This window comes from Diachasma alloeum, unplaced genomic scaffold (assembly GCF_001412515.2).
Source record: "Diachasma alloeum isolate Michigan unplaced genomic scaffold, Dall2.0 Dall_scaffold_01729, whole genome shotgun sequence".
NCBI lineage: Eukaryota > Metazoa > Arthropoda > Insecta > Hymenoptera > Braconidae > Diachasma > Diachasma alloeum.
The window spans coordinates 61,691-77,773 of record NW_021681817.1 but is presented as its reverse complement, the minus strand read 5'-3'; the positions used below and the strand labels follow the sequence as shown (position 1 = coordinate 77,773).

General features: G+C 41.6%; 2 protein-coding genes across 2 annotated transcripts; both read right to left on the bottom strand.

The window, feature by feature from the left end:
• Positions 1–8,134: 8,134 nt before the first annotated feature.
• On the bottom strand, positions 8,135–10,142 carry LOC107046697. Its single transcript, XM_015269374.1, has 3 exons — positions 9,786–10,142; positions 9,320–9,733; positions 8,135–9,109 (listed from the first exon to the last, which is right to left on the bottom strand). Exons 1-3 carry the CDS (start codon positions 10,140–10,142, stop codon positions 8,135–8,137), a joined length of 1,746 nt encoding a protein of 581 aa, XP_015124860.1.
• Positions 10,143–11,183: 1,041 nt separating this feature from the next.
• LOC107046696 lies at positions 11,184–11,804 on the bottom strand. Its single transcript, XM_015269373.1, has one exon. It carries the CDS (start codon positions 11,802–11,804, stop codon positions 11,184–11,186), a length of 621 nt encoding a protein of 206 aa, XP_015124859.1.
• Between the last annotated feature and the right edge of the window lie 4,279 nt (positions 11,805–16,083).

Here is a 16,083-nt window from a genome sequence, read left to right as displayed (position 1 = left end):
TATTCTATTCTAACTTCAGATAATAATAATTATTTTTACATTGTTTTAATTTATTTTATAATGTGTTTATTAGGGGGGGCATGATAACACAGAGTTACAAATTCTAGCCAAGGGGAGGGGATTTCAAAATCTATCTGAGCCACCCCTCATCCCTCTGTTTGCATGCGTTAATTAAGTAAATTAAAAAATTTCATTAATTAAGATTTCACGAGGGGGTAAAAGGGGGAGGTATGGTGGCGGAAGGTTGTAAATTTTAGCCAACTAGGGGAGGGGGTTCCTGAAACTGACTGAGCCACTACCATCCCTCTGTTCGCATGCGTCATTTAAATCAATTTAAAAAATTTTAAATAAAAATTATCAATCTTTGTTAATTGAAATTTAACGAGAAGGTGGAAGGGGGAGATATCATGGTGCAGGGTCGCAAATTTTACCCACAAGAGGAGGGGGTTCCAGAATCTATCTAAGCCACCCCCATGGATTGATAATAAAAATTGTTAAAGAAAAATTGTTATCGAAAATCCTTAAATAAACAATGACAACCGCGAAAATTGACCATTTACGATGGGGTGCAAGAGGGAGCTATGATGGCAGACGGTTGCAAATTTTACTCAACAAGGGGAGGGGTTGTCAGAATCTATCTGGGTCACCCCTCATCCCTCCGTTAGCATGCGTTGATTGAATAAAAAAAATGTTAAATAAAAAATGCAAATCTCGAAAATTGAGACTTTGCGAGGGGGTAGGGTGGCAAATTTTAGCCAACGAGGGGAGGGGGTTCCCGTATCGTACTGAGCCACCGTCATGCGTTGACGAAATAAAAAAGCAGTTAAATATATAATGAAAATCGCGAAAATTGATCATTTACGAGGGGCTGCAGGGGGAGGTATGATGGTGGAGGGTTGCAAAATTTACTCAAAAAGGGGAGGGGATTTCAGAATCTAGCTGAGCCACCCCCCATCTCTCTGTTAGCATGCGTTGATTGAATAAAAAAAATTGTTAAATAAAAAATGAAACTCGAAAATTGTGACTTTGCGAGGGAGGGAGGCAAGGGGGAGGTTCAGCGGCGGAGGGTTGCAAATTTTAGCCAACTAGGGGAGGGGGTTCCTGAATCTGACTGAGCCACCACCATCTCTCTGTTCGCATGCATCATTTAAATTCATTAAAAAATTTTTAAATAAAAAATATCAATCTTTGTTAATTGAAATTTCACGAGAAGGTGGAAGGGAAAGGTATAATGGCGCAGTGTTGCAAATTTTACCCAACAAGAGGAGTGGGTTCCAGAATCTATCTGAGCCACCGCTCATCCCTCCGTTCGCATGTGTTAATTAAGTAAAGTAAAAATTTCTTGGATGAAAAATTGGAATTCCCTCAATTAAGATTTCACGAGGGGGCGGAAGAGGAAGATACTACGGCGGAGGGTCGCAAATTTTACCCAACAAGGGGAGGGGGTTGTCGAATCTGACTCAGCCACCCCCATGCATTGATTAAGTAAAAAAAATGTTAAATATATAAGGAAAATCGCGAAAATTGATAATTTACGAGGGGCTGCAGGGAGAGGTATGATGGCGGAGGGTTGTAAATTTAACTCAACAAGGGGATGGGGTTTCAGAATTTATCTGAGCCAACCCCCATCCCTCCGTTAGCATGCGTTGATTGAACAAAAAAAAATTAATAAAAAATGAATTTCTCGCACATTGAGATTTTGCGAGAGGGCGGAAGGGGGAGGTACGGCGACGGAGGGTTGCAAATTTGAGCCAACTATTAATTAAGCTTTCATGGGGGGGCCGGAAAGGGGAGGTACAACGTTGCAAATTTTACCCAACAAGGCGGGAGGTCTCCCAAATTCGACTAAGCCACCCCCATGCGTTGATTTAAAAAATTGTTTTTAAAAAATAAACAATGAAAATCGCGGCAATTGAAACTTTGCGAGGGGGTTTGAGGGGGAGGTGCGACGGCCGAGCGTTGCAAATTTTACTCAACAAGGGGAGGGGGTTTCAGAACCTTTCTGAGCCACCCGCATCCCTCCGTTCCCATGCGTTTTTTAAATAAATTAAACAATTGTTGAATAAGAAATAAAAATCTTGTTAATTGAAATTGCACGAGGGGGTGAAAGGGGAAGGTATGATGGCGAAGGGTTGCAAATTTTACCCAAAGAGGGAAGGGGTTTTCAGAATATATTTGAGCCACCTCCTATTTCTCCGTTGATTGAATAAAAAAAATATATCAGGGCCGCGACGGAGGAGGAGGGTTCAACCCTAACACTTTCTGATCTTCATATTCTGGCTCTTACAATTTGACCCTTAGATTTTGATCCTTCTGATCCTCATATTTTTACCCATACCTTTTGACTCCAAGATTTTTACCCTCAATTCCTCTTCATTCAATGTTGGAACTTGTGTATTAAGGAAAATATACACATACGTATAATAAGAATAGAACGAATAAATTTGAATTAATCTAATCATGAAGACAGAATCAGAAAGAAAATAAAATATAATTAAATAGTATACATCAATCTAGCGATGAGCGCGAAGCTCCCGTTCGATAGTATTACAATCTAGGGGTAAAATGGTAAGGATCACAAGGGGGAAAATTAATTGTTTATTGAATTATTGACTCAATAAGCCATTGATTCAATTCTTAAGCATATTTGTCTATCCACAAATTAATGAATGACTTAATTTATCGATTCATTAGTATAGTTTCAGATAAGACTCTAAAATGGTCTTACATTTTCGATCTTAATCGCTTCATCAATTTTACATTGTCAACCGATCTTTCATCTTACCGAATTTAAACCTACCTAGAGATTTTTAAATCAGGCCCGTTTTCAATCTTAAAGTTGCGATCTCACAATTTAAGATCGGAACGGGACTCATGAACGATCTTAACGTTCCACCAGCATTCTTGAAGCGCGCGATGAGCGAATAACTGATCGGCTTCTCGTAAGAATAGAGGCAAATATCACCACAGGCGGCGCTATCAGGGGTTCAGCGTCATGAGTTCCATATCCGTAACATGTGGAAAATTTTGGACGAGCGGACAAAAATTCTTTTTTTCTACTCAATCCTGATCGATAGATAACTTTTAGCCCCACAATAGTGAACTAGAAGAGTTACTTGAGGCATATAAAAAAATTTACCCAAATATTTTTACATTTAGTGTATATTTCTTATGAAGTGAAAATTTTTGTGAGGGAATCCCTCTTAGCGCGCCTACTGACGGCTTAAATTCCGTAAGATCGTGTGTTAAGATCGGAAATTGGTCTGATTTCAAGACCGTTTATCGGATTTCCTCTCTTAAGTCTTAGTTTCAGACCGTTCATAAGACCGGAGTTTTTACAGTATTTTTACAGACCATTTTTCCATTTACGCTACATAATTAACTGATTCAAAGGACATATGGATAGATCTGCTCATGTGCGTTAAGGATGTATTACACCCTTTCACGTTTTTTGAATTTTTCTGCCAAATTGTTGATCGGATTGACGTGAAAAAATATACCGTTTTTGCGTTTTATCATTACTTAATGACTCACGAAATTTCATAATCATGCAATCATTTTTCTGCGTTTTTTCTAAAGCTTTTGGGGAATTCAGAAAACTTTAGAAAAAATGCAGGAAAACGATTGCACTACCGTGAAACTTCGTGAGTCAGTCAATAACAATAAAACGCAAAAACGGTATATTATTTCGCATCAATCCGATCAATAATTTGTCAGAAAAATGAAAAAAACGTGAATTTTGGCCGAAAGGGTGTAGTACATCCTTAAATGTCCATATATCACATGGGACGAAGCCCTTTCTAGAATGCTCCCATTCGTGCGACGTGAGTTTAAACCTCGAACGTTATCTTATTATTGTTTCTTTTTCTCAATTTACTCAGAAATACATGAATGTATGGTGAGAGGGTATGAAAAAAAAATCAGTCAATATTTTCTTTCTATTTCATCAACTGTTGCCCCTGTTTTGCTGATAAATTAGCAATAGGCTTCCGAATAGGTTTGAATATGATACTCACTTCTGACCTGCATTTCTGGACTTTATTTCTGACCTACACTTTTCACCCTCATAACCCGGAAATTCAACTCTCATAAACCATAGCCGTGACCAGTAAGTTCCTTATTTGCGCCCCTCGGGACCATCATCTTTAGTTTCGACACTTGTGAACCTTGGTTTTACCCCTCACGACATATGGTCTTGTAACCCTCACTAGAAGGGTCAAAATGAATTCCGAATAACGGTCAGAAATGGTGAAGAAGAGTCAAAACAAGGATCTGGATAGATCGGAGTAAGTGTCAGAAATGGTCAGAGTAAGGTTCAGAAAGGGTCACAATGAGGCTGATATGGAGACCTTAGGGAGTTCGTACGGAGATGATATGGGTATCACATGATGGCGATTTGGAGGACATACGGCGCTTATATTAAGGTCATATGGAGATCAGATAGGGGTAATATGGAGTTCTAGTCCATATACTGTGACAGGTCTGGTATACATTTTTAGGTCCATTGAATTTTATCATTGGACTTTGTTTTTGGGGTCTCTGAACACGAATGTGTAAACTTATTTTTCGCGGTGTGGTCAGTTTTGTTTATTTATAACAATTTAATTTTTCATAACGTGATTTCGTGGAAACGATTGGAGTTAGGTGAAAAAGTTTCCAAGAAAAAATGTTCCTTGTCTAAAAATAAGTACATTTTGTTTTTTATTTTATTCCTATCTCTCATAGTTATCGAGTTTTCATCTCTGAAAGCATAACGAAATCATTTGATGGAAATGAAGAAAAACATTCCCAATTGCCATCCAACGTGATATGAAATCCAAGTTATCTCGGTCAATTTTTCGATTCGTCAAATTTTGAAGGGACGGATATATAGATATGATCTAAAAACATCATAGCCAAACAGCAGATGCAAAAATTAATCATCCTGACACAAAAAAAGAAAATTTCTAATTGGACAAATACAATGCTTCCATTCGGAAGCGACAATTGCTTAGTAGGACTGCGCCATGGGGATATAAAGCGAGAGATGTATACAGACGCTCTCTCCCATGCGTTACTGCCGTCTTCGCACTCATGTGTGAGTACGAGATATAAGACTGTTTTATACCAATTGTAAATTAATCTGTATCGTATTTTCCCAAAATTTCGATATTTTTCGTAATTTGAATTGCCCAGGAATACTTCAAGTACAATACATTTTAAACCTACGCAGACCGATTCTGCAATTGATGGTCGTATTATCCATTCTCGTGTTAAAGCTGTGAGATAGTTGAGACACGAAATCAAGACTCACGAGATTTAGGGATCAAAATTGAAAGTGAGGCTGAGGAAGATCGGAATCGAATCTAATAAAAACGGTGTCACCTAAGGATAAAAAATAATGGTCAGAATAAGGTTCAGAGAGTCAGAATGAGATTCAGACATCGGAGTCAGAGGTCTCTCATGATACTTATTGGAGTAGAGATATGTATTTGAAAGTAATTTACTGATTTATTTGCAAAAGTTATTATATCAAGTTATAAAGAACAAGTACGCATGTAATAGTGATAATATTTCTTCCAGATTTCAAGAACAGTCGGACATTTCTAAATCCGTGGGACACCCATTCTTTCACATTTTTGTCGGTGAGACATTTATTGAAAAACTTCTTTCTCTGCTCCGGCTCCATGGGTCCAGAATCAGGATAATCTGGATCAACTTCCTTCTTATTTCGATGAACTATTTTGAGGTTCTCCCCTTCTCTCATAATTCTTAATACGTAGTTTCTGAAACCCCCTCCCCTTTTTGAGTAAATTTTGCAATCCTCCGCCATCATACCTCCCCCTGCACCCCCTCGTAAATTATCAATTTTCGCGATTTTCATTATTTATTTAACATTTTTGATCATTTCATGAACGCATGGAGGTGGCTCAGTCAGATTCGGCAATCTCCTCCCCTTATTGGGTAAAATTTCCGGCCCTCCGCAGTCGTATCTCCCCCTTCCACCCCCTCGTGAAACCTTAATTAACGAAATTTCAATTTTTTATTCGAGAATTTTTTAATTCACTCAATTAACACATGCGAATGGAGGCATGGAGGGTAGCTCAAATAGATTCTGGAACCCCCTCCCCTTGTTGGATAACATTTGCAACCCTCCGCCGTCGTACTTCCCCCTTCTGCCCCCTCGTGAAATCTTAATCAAAGAAATTTCGATTTTTCATCCAAGAATTTTTTAATTTACTTAATTAACACATGCGAATGGAGGGATGAGGGGTGGTTCAGATAGATTCTGGAACCCCCTCCTGTTGTTGGGTAAAATTTGAAACGCTGCTCCATCATATCTCCTTCTTCCACCTTCTCGTGAAATTTCAATTAACAAAGATTTATATTTTTCATTGCAAAATTTTTTAATTAATTTAAATGACGCATGCGAACGGAGGGATGGTGGTGGCTCAGTCAGTTTCAGGAACTCCCTCCTCTAGTTGGTTAAAATTTGCAACCCTCCGCCGCTGAAACTCCCCCTTCCCGCCCCCCTCGCAAAGTCACAATTTTCGAGATTTGCATTTTTTGACTCAGATAGATTCTGACAACCCCTCTCGTTGTTGAATAAAATTTGCAACCGTCCGCCATCATACCTCTCCCTTTTACCCCCTCGTGAAATCTTAATTAATGAAATTTTTTAATTTATTTAATTAACGCATGCGAACGGAGGGATGAGAGGTGGCTCCGATAGATTTTGAAATCCCCTCCCCTTGGCTAGAATTTGCAACTCTGTGTTATCATGCCCCCCCTAATAAACACATTATAAAATAAATTAAAACAATGTAAAAATAATTATTATTATCTGAAGTTAATCATACGAAAATATATCCGATGCAATTTCTATCTTCTATGCACTTTTGATTACCTAAAATAAAATAACGAGACATGCGGCAACATTGCACACCCGTTAACTAGCTCGGCAGACGACTGGTCAGACCAGCCTGGCTACTACTACTGTCGACTTTACCGATCCGAGTGGCAAATTGACGCTACCGCCATCTCGCGGCATACCCCCTACAAGCTTCTATCATCACTCTTAACACTAAAAATTATTTCATCCAATTGATAAATAACAATGCAATTAACGGTACCAATATGAATAAATACCTCTTATATCAACTTTTATAATGTTTTTAGGGGTCTCTTTTCTAGCCCCAAAATCGACAATTAAAATCAACGATGGAACAACGACGCTATACCGTCATTGTACCGTCGTTGTTGGATCACCAGAGATGAACATTCACTATGCTCGGGCTCCCAAAACTCACATGGAAATTTCCTGTATTGTGGATATGTTATCTTATAGAAATATTCGGGCATCAAACTCGGATACGTCAATGATGCTTCCAATGTATCTATGATTGATTCTCATATTTAAGACATTATTTCATGCAATTATCAATAGATATTTCTGCCTCATTTTTCCCTGTAAGTCATGAATAATGCCGACATACATGGGTTATTGTCATTTGGAATATGTGTGAAGGTAATTCGTGTAAAATAAAAGAATTAATATTCGATAAATATGCCTTATTCAATCTTTAATCGGACAGCGTTATTACAAGGCTTGTGTGCGATCATCTCTGATGATCATCACTTGCAGAGTTAGTCCAATAGACCAATATAGAATTATTTATTATATAAGACAAATTGCAATTTTTTTTACTGTTGATAAGAAGGGCAGTAATGCATTTATCATTCATCGCTGCTATTTTTTATGTGAAAATTCATATGAAAATAATCATTACCGATGTTTTATACCCACCGAAATATAGGTAAAAAATGTGGCGGTTTGGTGCGGGTATCAAAAATAATAACTCGGTGTTGACGAGAACTGTATATTTAAAGGCAAGTGTTTACATGCGTACTCAAAAGTAGACTGACTTCATCCGCCGGGAAGCGTACGAGTTTATATACCTTTATCGAAGGTTCGAGAATTGTCCTGAAATTTCGTGAGGGACAAGGACAGAATGATGTTTGTCTCGAATTCCGACGTTTGGAATATTCGAGACGGTACGAAATAAATTCAAGAAATTAATATATTGTGGCTCGCGCCACAAGTACTCCCCTTCTGCGGAAAAAGAAAAGAAAGCAAAATAAAGCCAATAGAAAATCAATAATATCGATTTGTCGAGAACAGCTGATGTCGTTTAGCGAATCTGACGCGCTTCTGAATTGATGACGTCGATGAGCCGGTGTCAGATGGGCGATAAGATGACGAACGTTGAGATGTTCCCGGTTGCGGTGACTCCGGTGAAGGTGGTATAGTCGGCGTCGTATTGCCGTCGTCGGAATCGTCGTTAGCTTCGTTGTCATTGTTGTGCTCCTCGTCTGGGAGCGAGAAAACGGGTTTGAGACGGTCGATGGAGACTACGGTATTTTCGCCTCTGATTCGAATGACGAAGTGTTCCTCGTACCTCGATATTACTTGGTGTGGCCCCTCGTATGGGGACGTGAAGGCGTGATGGGGAGCGTCGCGACGAACGAGGACGTGTGAGCAGTTTGCGAGCTCCTTAAAGACGAAAATCTTCCTCTGGCCATGACGGGCGACGGGTTGAGGAGCGAGATCGGCGAAATAATTCCTCAGACGATCGGCGATATTGGTAGGCGGTAGCCCGCGTGGTGGCGAGGGAGCAAGAAATTCCCCCGGTAGTCGGAGCGGTTCACCGAAGACGACGTCGGCAGGAGTTGCGCCGAGGTCTTCTTTCCAGGCGCGGATTCCGAGAAGGACGATAGGCAGCGTGTCCACCCACGAATCGCTTTCATGACAGCGAATGGTGTCCTTCAGATGGCGATGCAGACGTTTCACCATTCCATTTGACTCAGGATGGAACGTGGTGGTGTGAATATGTCTGCTACCGAGAAGACGAGCGAGAGCGTTGAACAGCTGGCTCTCAAACTGTGTCCCCTGGTCGGTTGTAATTCGAAGCAGCACTCCGTAGCGGCAGATCCATCCAGAAAAGAACGTTCGAGCGACACACTCGGCTCCAGTGTTCTCGATGGGGAACGCCTCTGGAAACCTGGTGAAACGGTCTATGATTGTCAGGCAGTTGCGATACCCTCTGTCCACGTGTATGTGCTCGAAGCGCTGCGTGCGTCCTGGAAAATCTTGAATAGGAGATGATCCATGACGAGATACCNGTACGAAATAAATTCAAGAAATTAATATATTGTGGCTCGCGCCACAAGTACTCCCCTTCTGCGGAAAAAGAAAAGAAAGCAAAATAAAGCCAATAGAAAATCAATAATATCGATTTGTCGAGAACAGCTGATNAGGCCAGACGTAGCGCTGCGTTACCCGCTTCGTTGAGGCTCGGGCCCGAGGATGGCTAACGCTATGGAGGGCGTCGAAAATTCTTCTTCTCAACGGCACAGGAACAAAAGAGCGAATCTGATCGCCAGACACGTCGCAATAGATAGGCGTGGCGCAGTCTGGAACATTGACAGGTCGTAGGGCGAGAGCGTCGTGATGTTGACACTGGTGAAGTTGCTGGAGCTCCTCGTCAGCGGCTTGAGCTTCGGCAAGCTCATTCGTAGAGACGGCAGCAGAGATTGCCTCGATACGAGAAAGCGCATCGGCGACCACGTTGTCCTTGCCGGCCACGTACTGGATGTCGGTCGAAAACTGGCCGATAAAATCCAGGCGGTGGAACTGCCACGGCGTGGCTCTGTCGGGATCCTGGGCGAAGGCGTGAAGCAATGGTCTTATGATCTGTGAAGATCGTGACGTGCCTCGCCTCGAAAATGGAGCGGAACTTTCGCACGGCAGCGTAGATTGCGTGGAGCTCTCGATCGTAAGGGCAGTGTTTCCTCAGCGCAGGTTGTAGTTTCTGGCAGAAAAATGCCAGTGGTTCCCAGTGCTGTCCTCGTTGTTGCTGCAGGACTGCACCGATGGCGTATTCGGAAGCATCGGTGAAGATGGCCCACGGGAGTGTCGTGTCCAGATAGACCAGTAACGTTGCTTTTCGTAGCTCCTCCTTGCAGGTGGTGAAAGCGGTATCGCCCTCAGGTGTCCAGGCGACGGAGTGAGAGCCTTTGACATTAGCACCCTGAGTGTATTCATGGAGAGGAGCCTGAAATCTTGCAGCATCTTTAAGAAATTTGCGATAAAAATTGATCATACCTGGGAACTCACGCAATTTACGAATGGATGTTGGCCGAGGAAAATTGAGGATCGCCTCTACCTTCGACGGGAGTGGTAAGATACCCTGCGCCGAGATACGATGGCCGAGGAAGTCTACCTCCGGTTGGCCGAAACGACACTTGGCCGTGTTAATTACAACACCGTATCTCGAGAGCCGTTCAAAGAGCGTGTGGAGGTGTCTGCGATGTTCCTCGAAGTCCTTGGAAGGGATGAGGATGTCATCGATATACGGAAAGGCGAAATGCTCCAAGCCTCGTGTGACCTCGTCGATAAACCGTTGAAATGTTTGTGCGGCATTTCGAAGCCCGAACGTCATGAACGGGAATTTGAAAAGGCCAAATGGTGTGATGATAGCTGTTTCGTTTACGTCATCGATGGCCACAGGTATTTGATTAAAGGCGCGTACGAGGTCGATCGTCGAGAAGATTGTTTTCCCAGCGAGATTAGCAGTGAAGTCCTCTAGAACGCGAACGGGATGTCGATCCGGAATTGTTCGTGCGTTCAATTGTCTATAATCTCCACAAGGTCGCCATTCGCCTGACTTTTTCGGTACCAAGTGGAGCGGAGATGACCAGGGGCTCTTCGAACGTTGAGTGATTCCNTTGGCAATTTTCAGTTTGTGAAATCCCTCTGGAGGCCGAGGTTGATCGATAGAATTATGCAGCCGTACGTGTTGATTGTCGAGCCGTTGGCTGAAATAAGCATATAGTTAACTCGTTTCTTTGCTCCAGGAGCGAGAAATTTCGGAAATGTACAAAGATCGGCGCCAGTATCCACCAAGTATTGAATTTTGGTGGCGTGATCGGTTACAAAGAGGAGGCTGGATTTGAAAGAGGGAACGTTAACCACCGCTAACGATCCGCCAGAGCGTTTCCCTGCCACGAGCAAGGTGCTTTGTAATGTCTAGCCCTGTCGTAGTATCTTCGATGATACCAGCACTGGTTCTTGTCGTGTGCTGGCGAGGTTGCTCGAGAACGGGATCGAGAGCGGGAGCGAGAACGTACGATAGTTTGCCCTTTTAGGGCTGATGCCAGCTCGCAGATTTCGGCTTCGAGACGAGAAAAGCGTGTCTCGAGGGCGAGGACGTTGGCTCTTGGACGTCATTGATGTGGGCTACCGGCAATGCGATCTCGTGCAGTTTGTCGGCGAGTGTTGCAAGCCTGTCGAGAGCCATGTCCGCTTGTGATGCCAGGATGGACTGGGTCGTCATCGGCAGTCGGCTGAGCCACTTGGTGCGTAAAATGTTGTCTGGAACCGTGTCCTCGAGATTCCTGAGATGACGCTGGAATTGCGAGAGCTTCCTGTTACCGAATACCTCTCGGTCGAGCAGCTGCTGGAGTCGTGCATCCCGGGAAAGCGTAAGGCGTTCGATGAGCGCCTCCTTGAGACGTATGTACGGTGTCTCGGCAGGCACATTTAGGAGGATATCCTGCACCTCAGCAGCGGCCTTGGGATCGAGATGAGACGAGGCATAGTAATACCTCGTTACTTCATCGTTAATCCCAGATAGATGAAACTGTCCCTCGAGCTGGGCGAAACATAACGCTGGACGTTTGGCATTGAAGGCGGGACATCGTATCGAAACGCGTTGGAGCGGGGCTCCATTGTCAGCTTCGCGCACCTCGACACTATCGGGCATTTTGTTTCGTGAAAAACAACACTAGGAAAAGTCTGAAAAATATTCAGTGTAGCACAGCGTCCTTGAGTGCTCAGCAATGCACCGAAATTCACGGAAAGAACTCGAATGGAGCGCGTGAACGATGCAACACATGAGCAGCACACAAACCACTCATGTGATATAATTAATAATCAAAGAAAACGCGAGAAAACTATTCACTTCAATCACGTCGGGGTCACCAGTTGTGGCGGTTTGGTGCGGGTATCAAAAATAATAACTCGGTGTTGACAAAAATTGTATATTTAAAGGCAAGTGTTTACATGCGTACTCAAAAATAGACTGACTTCATCCGCCGGGGAGCCTACGAGTTTAGATACCTTCGTTTATCGAAGGTTCGAGAATTGTCCTGAAATTTCGTGAGGGACAAGGACAGAATGATGTTTGTCTCGAATTCCGACGTTTGGAATATTCGAGACGCTACGAAATAAATTCAAGAAATTAATCTATTGTGGCTGGCGCTACAAAAAAATTACCCGGAGATGGCGTGCTACGCTAACGCCATCTCACGAGAGGGGGGTGTACTTAAATATTTTGATAGGTTCCATTGCCTCTTAAGTGACTAAAGCAGTTGAATTTAACTTTTTTTTTCATTTTGTTTATTTATTATGTTCAGGACAGCGTTTTCAAAGATGACTGACCGTAAAATCAACAGAATTGCATGATGCGTGAGCCTTCCACAAAGAGAATTTATGAGCTGAGTCTTGGAGTGAAATATCAGATTACCGGATTCAGAACTGCCAATACTAAATACGGGAGAAGAGTTGTGGCTACTCTGGGTAATGAATGTGACATATTTCTCCCCGCTCATCTTTCTACTGCACTTGTGGAAGATCATGAGGAATACATGTATCACAAGACACTGATTGCAGAGGATCGTTTATCTATACGTTTTCTTGAAGGTCCATATCGTCCTTGTGAATTTGTATACAAAGATATTTGAATCATTTTTTGTGTGAATATATACAAATAATAATGTCTCGGGTATGATTCACCTACAACGTTTTTTCTGTATTAATTATAAAGACACGTGCAAATGGGAAAAAAGATTGAACGTATCCACTGTTTTAGTCATAGGTCTGAACAATCTCATTACATTTGTTGTCTCTAGTAGGGTATAAGCATGACACTTTCTGTTTACATTGATCAAAAAACATGGAGTGAGAGAGAGGACGAGCACGCGATGCTGACACCGTCAATTCAAAAAAATTGTGGTTTTGAAACATTCATTGTTTCTCTGATATCTTTTTAGTTGACCATCAGATTCAACAGTTGGTAGTCGATTTAGTTACCTGTCTGTCAAAAATTATTACAATAAGTGTCCTTTGATTCATGTGGCATTTATGGATTTAAGAAGGGATAGAAGATCTTTAAGACCTCGGAAAAAGTATGTGATTGCACAATGCGAGACATCTCACTGTGAAGCCCTGCTGCATCGTATTACAACTTTTGCCACCATTAAAACCGCCCTCTGTGAAAAGGGGAAGAGGACACCCGCATCTGATTTGGGAGGTAAATGCATATCCCAAAAAAAAGAACGAGGGCCACCGAAACTTGCTAGGCAACGGCCATACCCGAAGGTAGTAGGAGAGAAGCGTGGGAGAGGACGTCCACGTCTAATCACGGATGAACCTCCTGTACTAGAAGCAGAGCTCCCCTTCGACGCTCGCGGTGTTTTACGGCTGTAGGAGCTACGGTTGTGAGAATTGCTCGAAATGAGATAGATCTATTTTTTCAAATGGGATGCACTGCGTTAGTTACTAATTTAATAATGATAAATTATTAGGTATCTTTGAGTGTTTTTCTGTTTTCATCACTTGTATTTCTTATTACTCTTATGTAATACATTTTGGGAAATAAAGATTGAGGGTAATAGATTTTCAAAAAATTATTCTTGCATTTCTTAATTGCATCCGTTGACGGGAGAGTATCGAGATACGCGGTAGCGTATCGGCCAAGTAACTTTTTCGAAAATACCTCCACAACAATCGACGACAAAATAGGCCGAGTGCTAGCGGGTATCTATATACGACGCAACTACCCCCTCCACTACCATCCCAACAGAATTCCTCAATAAAATCCAATTGGAGCAAAGTATGAGAAAATTAATCGCAGTTTCATTACATAAATCGGGTACGGCCTTTTCATTTCTGTATTTACTTTTTTTTCGACTAATGTAGAAGAAGGTACATGCATTGCATCACGTTCTATTTCCGTATTTCCGGATCTCAATTAACTCAAGTGTCAGAATCACTTCTCGATGTTGGCAGTAACACTTGAAAATTTGGTCAACTTGATTTTTGTTGAGTGGTGCGCAGGCGCCTCGCGAAAAGTAAAGTGGTGTGCATATTCATAGTGAATAGGTATAGAGCATAGACTTTCTGGAGGGAAATCGCAATAACGCTGTCAGCGGTCTTATCATTGACGAAGATTCCGTAAGTATTTTTATTTTTATGGATTATTGTGTGTGACAAAATTTCGATACAATTCATTTGTATATTTTCCGGATTTTGCCTTTCTGTTCTTTTCTCTGTGGACATTGAAGTCTATGGTCAGTCCACGTGACATTTTGCGGTTATAATGCATGATGAAAATCATTCAACAGTGATTTAAAATTTCGTTCGTTCTTTCATGAAGATACCAAGATAACCAAGATAATTGTGAATTAAGAATTACCGAACAAATAGGATCCAGTGCTGACCATTTGAAGACTGTCCTGAGATGATGAATTCTCGTCGCAGAAAAAGGTTTTTTGGATGGAATAATCATGATGATTATACGATAACAGTCTTGTAATTTAAGGACAAATTACTTCTCAATGAAAACTCTCTTATGAGAGATTCTTTGATCCTGAAAAGGCACAGTCTCGTATGAATAAAAATATTTTTCGTTGTTTATATATTCTCATAGCACAATTTATGAATACAATGACTGCAAAATTAACTGACATTATCTCATAAATATACAATTATCTCGGTAATGAATGGTTTTAGAGGAAAATGTTACAATACGTCTTTTGTGAAATTCTAATTCTTCGATAAAAAAACTCTCAGGACATTTACTCAAAATGGAAAAATTGATTTTTCATGAGACAAACGGATACCCAGCAAAATTGTCGAGTATTTGTCGATTTTTTCGGTATTGTGTTTTCAGAAGAAAATACCACACGAAATTATTCGTGAGAATTGAAAATTTCTACAAAAAAGATTTCCGAAATTGAATTCGAAATTGTTTCATTAATTAAAATAAATGCATGTTTCAATTTTTCCTATAAATTATCAATCATCTCGATAATGAGTAATTTTGAGAAAAAATATCAAAAGATATATAATTTATAGAGAATTTTCTTTTGTGAAAATTTACAATATTCTTCATGATGAATATATTGTCAACAGCATGTGGAAGTCAGCTCCCACGACTTCACCACCCCCACCATCACCAATAGAGCCTGATCAGGACCAGCAACAGCAGAACCAGCAACAGCAGAACCATCAACAGCAGAATCATCAACAGCAGAACCAACAATAGCAGAACCGACAACAGCAGGACCAACAGCAGAACCAACAACAGCAGAATCAACAACAGCAGGATAAACAACAGCAGAACCATCAACAGAAGAACCAACAATAGCAGAACCAACAACAGCAGAACCAACAACAGCAGAATCAATAACAGCAGAATCAATAACAGCAGAACCAACAACGGCAGAATCAACAACAGTCAGCCCAGCAGGGCCCAGGTGAGGGGGATGATCTCTATCTTAAGATCCTCGTCAATCTCCAAGAGCAGGCGGAGTTATTACGAAGACTGAATGAACAAAATCGACGAGGCAGAGAGGGTCACCGAGATGGAAGGCCAGATGGACAGGCTGATGGAATAGGAAGACAGGGGAGAAAATCGAGGTGGCGGACAGGGAAACGGTGGGAATGGGAGAGGTGGGAGAGTTGGTGGAGCAAACGGAAGAGATAATGGAGGAAATAGGAGAGGTAATGGAGGTAACGGGAGAGTCAATCAAAGAAGTGGAAGGAAATTTCTCACTGTGGGCGTGTGAGGATTCTCCGCGGACTCCACACAAAAAAATTTCATTAAAAAACCCAGGGAATTCGATTGAGTACTTTAATCGATGTCTATTGAACTTCAATTCTAAATTCTATTACTTTCTGGCCGGTTCGATTGGAGCATTCTGCAGCTTTACCGCATTTTTTCAACCGAAAATATTCGACTGTAAAAATCAGCAGAATTG